We start from the raw sequence: 10,000 nt of genomic DNA, 5'->3' as shown, positions 1-10,000 counted from the left end.
CAGTGAATGAAGATTATGAGTACAAGATTGCTTTATGTAAAAAAAAAAAAGAAACTTAGTACAATGCTGGAATTTCAAGGCTCGTTAATTTGATGGTGTTAATCTAGATTTAGAGCTCTAAATCTAGATTAACACCATCAAATTAACGAGCCTTGAAATTCCAGCATTGTACTAAGTTTTTTTTTTTTTACATAAAGCAATCTTGTACTCATAATCTTCATTCACTGACGAAGCTCTAAACGGCGAAACGTTTGAAGTATAAAACCGATTAGAAACACATATGCCTCAAGAAGTTATTTCCTTATTACATTATCTATCGAGGCATGGCTACACCTTTCTTCTTCTCATCATATATATATATATATATATATATATATATATATATATATATATATATATATGTAAATAGTACTTTTTAACTACTTAAATACACGACCACATCGGCTCCGCTGTAATTTTTATCGTGTTTAAATAAATGTTGTTGTTGTTGTTGTCTAGTCACATTTAACGTGATTCAGGGGCAATGCAATTCTCCAAAGTCTGTAAATCACTGAGGTCGACTGAGATTAAAAAACCTTGAAAATACTAGCGGTCCAGTATTCCTGCCGCTTTTAAGATATGACATTTATTTTTTAAGTTCAGCTTGTAAGCTTATATTTTTTTGAAGACCTTTCGAGAACTTCACGCTTAATTGACCCTGTAAAACAAAATTGTTTTTGATTTTTGATTGGTTCAAATAAAACATGTGAGCATTTGGAAAACCATTTAATCGTTCTGTGAAGTACGCAAGGCTTACAAAGTAGCTCGCTATAATAGTTCTGTTGAATATATAATAATTAAGTAAATATATAATCGTATGAACTTGCTCGGGAATCTCGGGATTTATGGTCAATCTTGATGTTTTGAAAGTTCTCAATTTTGAGAACTTTCAAAACATCACTCCTTCCCATAAATCTCAAAATGCACTCACGTTCATACGATTTTCTATATATAATACTTATTGGACGTCTTGTGGGAGGTGTGGTGTCCTCATGGTTAGAGTGCTCGACTCCGGATCGAGTGGTCCGGGTTCGGGTCCTGGCCGGGGACATTGTGTTGTGTTCTTGGGCAAGACACTTTACTCTCATGGTGCCTCTCTCCACCCAGGTGTTTAAATGGGTACCGGCGAAAATGCTGGGGGTAACCATGCGGTGGACTAGCATCCCATCCAGGGGGGAGTAGAAACACTCCTAGTCGCTTCATGCTACGGAAACCGGAGATAAGTTCCGGCCTGACGGGCCTTCCTAGGCTCGTAACATAGACTTTACCTTAATTTTTTTTATTGGACGTCTTGAGAATGATAATTTCATCTAGATTTGATCTCAAAACAAGTTGATAACCGATAACTAAAATTGAAATAACCCGCCCTTGGACCTTTTGTGGCCTTATTCTATTTTCTTTCGATATATCAAACGCAATCCTTAGTGTGGTGGTCTGGCTTTGAGATATACTATAGTTCTTTGGTTGTATCATGACATATACTTGAGATACTAACTGCTAGAATATTCTGGTAAAAAAAAGGAAATTTACATGACCACCTCTCTTTTTTTAGACCAAAACAAAGGTAACTGCGCCTCTTCTCCGTGTTTGAATGAGGGGACCTGTATAAACTCTGAAGGTGGCCACTTTTGTAACTGTAGGCGAGGATTTTATGGAAGCCAGTGTCAGTTTGGTAAGCCTGTCATTTCCAAAACTAGAGCGAGTTATTCATCTGTTCGTGAATACTATTATTAAGCGTTTTGCATTTCAAAGGAGCACTTCAGGCCATGAGTTTGGAGGGCAGGCCAGTCTCACGGTATCTCATGCTTATTATGTGTATCAACAGACAAAAAAAGAAATGCTATTCGCCACCAAGAATATTAATAATTCATTGGAGCGATGTTTGGCAGCCTACAAAAATTAAAAGGATAGAAACTAATTGATCTTTTTAATTAGTATACAGAGTTTGCCAACGTTTTAATAAACACACTGTGTTTATACACATTAAAACTGCCATGAATTTAGTATGGATGGTAAGCTCATCTTGTGTTTAATTAAAGTCAACTGAAATTTCTCTCCTTAAGTTTCCAGGAATGTTAATGGTATAAAATACGTTAAGAATATGTTACTGTGACAAAGGCCACTTGAACTAGTGAATGGGTGGTTTTCAAATGACCTTTTAGGCTCTTACAGGGTGGTTTGTTATATTTTGTGGCTTTCCTGATATTTTGTGATTTTGCTTACATCATATTTAGATTGTGCATTACTGTGATGCAATATATTCCTATTTCACTAGTGGTTAGGGCATGAATTCTAGAAATCCTTCAAAGAAGAAGCCTCAGTGAAAAAACTCTTTAGAAGATGGTATGACAAAGCAAAACCTCGTGTTCTCATATAATACTGTCTAATAATGTCTTGAAGGTTGTGGGTTCCGAGAGCTAGGCATCAGAGTTCCAGGTAGCCGTCGAATTCCGGACAGTGACATCACAGCCTCGTCCCAAAGAGTCGAAGGACGATCTGCCTTTCGTGGTAGAATCGGAGTCGAGACCATAGGTGACTGGGAAGATGGATGGTGCGCTGCAGTTTCGGACACCGCGCCCCACTTCCAAGTGTTCTTTGGTAAGTCCAAGCGCCCAAGGAGCTTGACAAGTTTCGTGGCTTTGATGTTTAGAATATATGAAATTACATACAGTCACTTGAACTACGGAATAGAACGACAGTCGCAGAGGACGCCGAGGAAATCCAGGCTTGAAGGTGATTCGAACCCATGACCGTGCTATTGCGATGCACTTGTTCTCCCAACTGGTCAGCTCTTTGGCGAGGGCCTCCCAGGGGGTTCTCCTTACCTTTGTCCCCCTGTTCCCCACGTCAAATTAGCGAACTTTCCCTGTTCCCAAGTACCCTTGGGAGACCCTCTACCCCACTCGGTAGAGCAAATGCAGCGCAATCGTATGGTTATGGTTTCGAATCCGTGCAAGCCTGGATTTTTTCCGCTTCCTCTGCAACTGCCGAAGTTTGTGAGCTAACTGCATTGATCTTTACAACTCTCATTCCATGGTCTTGTAAGCGTGGTAGAATATCTTTTAGGGGTCTCACAGAGCGATAGTGTTTCACATTTGTGACAAAATGTGCGCGAAGTGCTCGATTTTCTATATCACACTGAAACAGAGACATTCTCTCCGGCGTTAATTATCAATGCTAAAAAGGTCACAGTTCTAAATTTTTGACCGAATAGTAGTTTCTGTGAAGTCGCTCTTGTTTAGCAATCTTACTCTGGCAAGAAGCAAGTCTTAAAATGATTATTGCAGTTATGTTGCTGCTATAAAGTAAGCTTATAACACTTAAAGCTGCCAAGGTCATTTCAAGACTTTCGCAGTCAAAGATATGACTTTCACAGATTATGTGCTTCTCAAAGGCAATTACCTTCGAGTCGGATACTGAGTGCCTTATGTGACAACTGGTAACTTTTTGTAGTTTAGATTGGTCTTAACAGCAAAAACGAAGCTTTAAGTTTTCTTAATGAACGGGTGTCGAAAAAGTCGCACCATAACGATGCTTCAATTACTTATTAAAGCCGCAAGATTACATGCTACAAAAACGTGCCAGAATTTTTTTTTTTCATATATCTCACTGAAGATACCCAGGAAGAAGGAAAGCCAGCTTTGCGGGGTCTCATCTTAACCTCAGTCAACAACTTCCGGTGACCAGCTTGCTGTGTTTTACTAGTGTGACCACTTTATAATTAATTTATTAGGGTTTCTAACCAATGTGACCGTAGTAGAGACTGAAGGAGTCATAGATGGAAACACGGATGCGTGGGTTGAAAGTTACTATGTGTCAACAAGTAACAGTTCTGACCCCGAGTCTTTCGTCAATTACACTGAAGGAGGAGAAACCAAAATTGTGAGTAACTTAAGTCCTTTTTTTTTTTCCACTAGCGTTTCAGATTATTATAGAGGCTTCCCCTTTGGGATTAAACACCGTTGACCAGCATAGTTAACGTTTAACGTGAAGGACAAGGAAGCATGGAAGCAAACGCGATGTCTTGAGAGACAGTTCAAACATAGGGTAGTAGGGAATTCGAACGGAAACGTTTGCAATGAAACACCTCCTGGAAGACCATGACCACACTGACGACCAAGACCATGACCACACGATTCTAGAGTGGCCCATGCATCTACCTTAGTAAAGAAAATGCAAGCCAATTAAATTTTGAAATAATTTCCCAAAATGCCCCGAATGGCAATCAGTCAATTACATTGAATTGTTAACGAAGTGCTCAAAATGAAGTACATTAGGTAATGCCAAAAAGGGTTGCAAAAAACAAAGGTTTTTTTTTTTTCTTTTTTACCGAACCTCTGTTTAAAGGACTGTGTTGCACTTACGATAGACCGAAACCGTTCAAATTGATGTGTATGTGTTTTAATGCCCCATTCACACCAAGCCGTAACCATGTTTTGAACATGTTTAGTTAAACGCAGTTTCAAATTGTTTTTTTTAAAGTCATGTATCCTGATTTTTGTTCACTACAAATTTAGCACAGATCAAAGCATGTGTTGAAACTCACCTGAATCTCATGTAAAGGCCAGGCCTACATTTTTCTGTGACTGATTTTCATTTTGTAAAATCCAGTTTATCAAACATGTCTCGTTGGTGTGAATGGGCTATAATCAGTTACAAAGGGTGGGTAAAACATTGACTGTCTTTAACACACTCGCAGAGTACTACTCACGTTAACCTGGAGCAGGGCTTGAATAACATAAAATTAATTCTCTATCTACCTGCAGTTTAAAGCAAACGATAACATCCTTGGTAAGAATGTGTCTCTTAATGGAACGAGTGCTCATTACATTCGAATCCATCCCGTCAGCTTTATTGGAACTTCAGCGTGCATGCGCATTGCCCTTTATGGTTGCGACTCAGGTAATAACAATGGTGATGATGATGATGATGATGATTAACTTTGTTGTAAGTATAAACTGTATTTAGCGCTGTCGCACTAATTGGAGACTGCGCAGAAATCAAATCAACTCAAATCAACTCAAATCAAATCGTAGGTTGGTTTTTGAGGATAGGGGAAAATCTGGAGTACCCAGAGAAAAACATCTCTCAAAGCATAGTAGAGAACCGACAAATTAAACCAACATGTGACACCAAGTCTGGAAATCGAACTCCGGCCACATTAGACAGAGACGATTGCTCTCACCAATGTGCCCCTCTTGCTCCTATAATAGACCCCTTTGCAAAATGGCGGCCGAAAATTCAAATAAGTCAAAATTAGAAACGTATAACAGCACTAGAAACAACACTTTTATTTTAGTAACCCTGCAAAAAGTTTCAGCGTATTAGGTGTTATATTAGCTGAAAAAATTATCAACTTACCGTTTTCTCAGGTGATATAACACCTAATACGCTGAAACTTTAAACGGTTACTAAAATAGAGGTGCTCTTCCTATTTCTGGTATAAGTTTTTCATTCCGTTCAATTTTAACTCATTCAAATCCGTTGTCGTCCTTTGGAGAAGGGTCTATTTTGTATTTTATCTTTGTGATGAAATTATCACTAAGTGAGGGATACAAATACAATCGAAACAATGAGAATTCATGAAAGAATTTAAGATCTCAGACGTTGTATTATTCAATTCAGGCTCTGAAATCCATTCCTTCGAGAACTAAAGAAACCACTGCTTCACCAAGTCTCATTAGATATTCAGCCCGCTGTTTCGGGAAAGGAGCCCGCGCTCCGTCGACAAAAAGTCTCTCTGAGAGGAACGAAGACCGCACTCCAGAGCGCGGCGGAATTCGAGCTTACGAGGCCTACCGGCCTGTTGTAACTGGAAAATCTTTTAGTGGTTCAATTAAAGAGTTACATTGAGAATTCGTAACGTGTTCGCCTAATTAATTTATATTACCTATCAAAAACCCTGCCTCAGAAACAAACTGAAGAAACGCTAAATGTGCGTACTATTGGTATGCTTGCAAATAAATGTAGCATCTTTTAATATTTTGGTACTTAATTTTTTTAGAGGACTTCCCTTCTTTGGGAAATCCGCTACAAAGTGTTGGCGAACAGCCGGAAAAAGAAGAATCTACGTTTGATACGCGGTACCTCGGTGAGTGCCATTACAAAAACATGCTACAAATTTACTATGGATAGCGCATATCCTACTATAATTCATTTCTGCTTCATGAGTCTCAAGTGTAGTTTGGAATAAAAATGGTAAAACCGCTGAGAAAGTGCCCCATGGATAATATCAATTCAATAATTAAGACGTAAATCTGGGTGGTTTTTGGCCAACAGTTGTAAATTATTCCGTGATGTGATCTGTCTCGTTGCCGTTAGCAACGGGTCGCAAATTTTACACTTTTATCGGATTATTATATTATACATTATCGCTAATCGGATTACTAAAACCAATTCTGAAAATATTCGTGCCTGATCAGTTTTCTGTTAAATTTTGGTCCAAGAAAGCTGATAAAATGAGGAACGTTTTTATTTTGTATTCAAAAATTCATAATTAACGTTAACATGACCAAATTTGTGTGGAAAACTGAATTTAGTGTTTTTGTTTTTTTTTTCTTTCAACTTTCTTTTTTATGAAATATTTCAGTTCTATGTAAGGAAGTTATATGTTTTTGGAAATCTTATTTTCGTAGCTTTAAAATGATTTGTTGCTTTCCCCCTAACTGAAATACTTTTTGAGAAAAAAAAAAACATTTTTTTTGCGATGGCTGACTTCGCGCGGCAATATTTGGAAAGTACTCTGTAGAAAAGGAGTAATTTACCTACAATAATTTCTTATGAAGACTTTTGTGAAAGTCTAACCTCCTCCAAGTCACACTAAATCACGGACTTTTCCTCTCTTTGTCTTGTTAAGTCATTCCAGCAGCCCTTTTGTTTGGACTTCTCCTTGTCACTGCCTTGTTGCTCTGCTTACGTTACAGTCGGTGAGTAAACGTTATTTACTTTATGATGATTTGTTGATAGGGTGGTTCTCAATTTATTGCCGAAATTATGCGATGGCGACTCGGAGATTAGCCTACAAATCTCGCGCCACTTTCTCAAGCAATTAAACCACAATAATATATATATATATATATATATATATGGAAAATCTGCATTCTGATTGGCTAAGAGAAATACAGTTTTCGGGTGACACAATGCCGCTGAAGGGTAATTCGATGCAGAAAATTACGAAGGCCACAAACCACTGAAGCATTCTGACTTGTCAATGAAAATAATGATTAAGGAAACTTACAGGTGGCCAATCAAATGGTATTTTCTTCGTCATTTTTCTTCGTCATTTGCCATTTTGGATTTCCTTTTTCTTCTTCATCGTTTAAGGTTGTTCGCAGATTGGTTCTAGAAATATGCCCTAGAAGAACAATCAAAGGGGAAAAATAGAGGCAACCATAACACGTAAAAAATTCCAAACTTTGGCCTCAAGAAAGTTCAAAAACGAAAACAGACAATCATTAATCATTAATGCAGAGATACTCTACCACAGGAAGGAATGTTTTATTTCGAAAATGGTATGCTGAATAAAGATCATTCAATACACCTCCTTACTAAAATATAGCCCCCACACTTAATTACCTGACATAATAAATTGTATTTTAATAATGTTTAACGTAAGTACAAGGTCCAATTTGAATAAAAGCAAATCTATACTTTGGCATTCGTCGGTTTTAAGTAGCCATGGATCTGCCCAATTAAGTCTTTTCTCAGTGCAGCTTTGGAGCAGTGCAGGCACGACCTTTTCTGTTTTCCGAATAAGGCGTGCGTGGCTCTTCTTACGGGCCTGGAAAGTGTCTGGCAAGAGCCTTGGATATGCCATAAATAAAGTGGCGATAAAGTAGATAATATCATCGGATCTTTGAACAATTATTAAGAACTGTAAGGGGCGTACCCGCCTCGTGCACATGCTGTCGCAGTAATCTGGAGTTATCCTTTCAGTTAGTGGAGAGGAACCCCTTTCCTGTAGGGGGATTCTTGCTTAAGCACCATAATCATGCCACAAAGGTTGCTAGTCTTCTGCTGTTTTTGTTTTTGTTGTTGTTTTTTTTTTCTTTAACAATGATCTTTAAGCAATTAAGAACTGTAAGGGGCGTACTCGTCTCGTGCACATACTTTCGCTGTAATCTGGAGTTCTCCTTTGAGGCATGGGTCAACCACACATGAAAAAAATAAGTCGGTGATATCTTGAGGCCAAGGTCTGACTCATCTCTAATTACATTCCACGAAGATAAAAGGTTGGTCCATTTGACAATTATTACACTGATAATTATAATTCACATAACATTTTTCTCCTCAGAAAATTTCCAAGAAAGGGTAAAGGCTATTCTGAGTTCGATGACTTTGACGACGAGGGAATCGATGAAACAGTACTATACGATGTGCCAATGTACGAGGTGCAGACAGTTACTATAGAGATGGGGCCAGAGAAATTAATTCGGGAAAATGGGAAAGGAGTATGGCAGGAAATTACCTTGTCCGAATCACTACAAGTACGACAAAAATACCACAATGCTATATACGACAGAGTGGATATCGATATCATTGAATATGAAACAGAAACTGAGACAGATGCGGCTGTGACTAAGATACCAATAGAGAGCAATTTAGTTAGCGAGACGGCATCCCTCAGCCGTGTGTTCTTTGAGACAGATCTGGCAGACTTAATTTATGAATCCCATGTTGCTAATAGTGCACCTAAGCCAGTCAAGAAGAAGAGCATTTTCAGTTTAAAATCTGGATACGAAAATCTTGTTAATGAAGACGACGAAGAAGTCATTTACGATGATGTTGCTGCTGTAACGAGCGCAAAAGACGCACGAAGGAATAGCAAGGGTGACTTCGCGCCTGGCGAAAATGTCGATGAAGGAATCTACGAAGATGTTACTCTTGTTACAAGTGCTCAAGGTGCACAGAAGGATAAAATGAAGCTTGGGTCTGGGAAAAACGACAACATTTGTGACGATGTTATTCCAGAAAAGACACCTGGTGACAAAACAAGGATGGGCGACATTTTCTCTCAGGATAACAAGGTAATCACAAACTTTATTTTTCAACTAATCTTGGAGGCTTTACCTCATAGAATACTGTTTTTCGATAGTGCAAACCGATAAACTGCTGGTAGACGAACTGCAGAAGCCATTTAAATTTCCTTGTAATGTTGTTTTTCTTTGGACGTACACTCCTATCATCGACTTCCCTTTAGTCTAATTTGTTCGCAATCTTTAAAATCGCATCAATACTTAATGAGAGACTCCATCATGTGCAGGGCTTGACTTCTTAACCGAATAGATGGTTTTTCACGTTACGTCATCGCCGCCATGTTGGCGGACGATAAACGAAAGATTTCTCATTAACTCCTTTTGTTCGTCCACCAGCGTTGTTATTTGTGTCTCTAGAGATTGGTTGCAAGCCATCCATAGAGTCACGTTGAAACACCGAGCTCGTTTAGACCTTGGCAAATCAGCAAAGTTTACGTCACAGAAAGGGCTGGGAGGCCTAGCTACAAATATCCGGATATATATTTAAAATATTTAGAAGCTCCTGGGGTATTAGAAAAAATCTGAGATATTTAGAAAAAGAAAAGATTAAATTTGGGATTTCACTATGGTTTTATTACTTTTGTGAGTTAACACATGTTTTTCTTTTTTTTTTTTTTGTGGAGTTTTTGATCAGTTTATAATATTTAATATTTAGGATATTTGAGTTTTTTCACGATATTCAGGGGGGAAAGCGAGATATTAAAGAAAATATGAGGAATTTCCGATGACATCTTTAAGCGATTTTACGTGATATTTGTAGCTAGGCTTAGGCCGGGAAGAATGGTTACAAGACAAAGGTCAATGAACAGAGATGTTCATAACAGGGAATGTGGGTCTCTGGTAGAACGGGTTAGCAACCTCATGCTGCTCTATTTGTTTTGTTTTGTTTTGTTTTTTTCTGCCTGGCGTTCTGATGAAACTTAAGA

The 10,000-nt window shown here is 38.3% G+C and overlaps 1 protein-coding gene across 1 annotated transcript in view; it reads left to right on the top strand.

Moving 5' to 3' along the window:
- Nucleotides 1-10,000, top strand: part of LOC137989062 (uncharacterized) — a 37,968-nt gene that overhangs the window by 25,569 nt on the left and 2,399 nt on the right. Inside the window, exons 8-14 of the mRNA XM_068834950.1 lie at nucleotides 1,592-1,711; nucleotides 2,440-2,637; nucleotides 3,773-3,921; nucleotides 4,806-4,941; nucleotides 6,044-6,130; nucleotides 6,896-6,965; nucleotides 8,333-9,065. Of these exons, the coding sequence (XP_068691051.1) occupies nucleotides 1,592-1,711; nucleotides 2,440-2,637; nucleotides 3,773-3,921; nucleotides 4,806-4,941; nucleotides 6,044-6,130; nucleotides 6,896-6,965; nucleotides 8,333-9,065 (1,493 nt within the window). The remainder of the gene's footprint in view (nucleotides 1-1,591; nucleotides 1,712-2,439; nucleotides 2,638-3,772; nucleotides 3,922-4,805; nucleotides 4,942-6,043; nucleotides 6,131-6,895; nucleotides 6,966-8,332; nucleotides 9,066-10,000) is intronic.

Source organism: Montipora foliosa, unplaced genomic scaffold, assembly GCF_036669935.1.
Source record: "Montipora foliosa isolate CH-2021 unplaced genomic scaffold, ASM3666993v2 scaffold_438, whole genome shotgun sequence".
Taxonomy (NCBI): Eukaryota; Metazoa; Cnidaria; class Anthozoa; order Scleractinia; family Acroporidae; genus Montipora; species Montipora foliosa.
The sequence above is the reverse complement of the archived record's forward strand: the minus strand, read 5'-3'. Positions and strand labels throughout refer to the sequence as shown.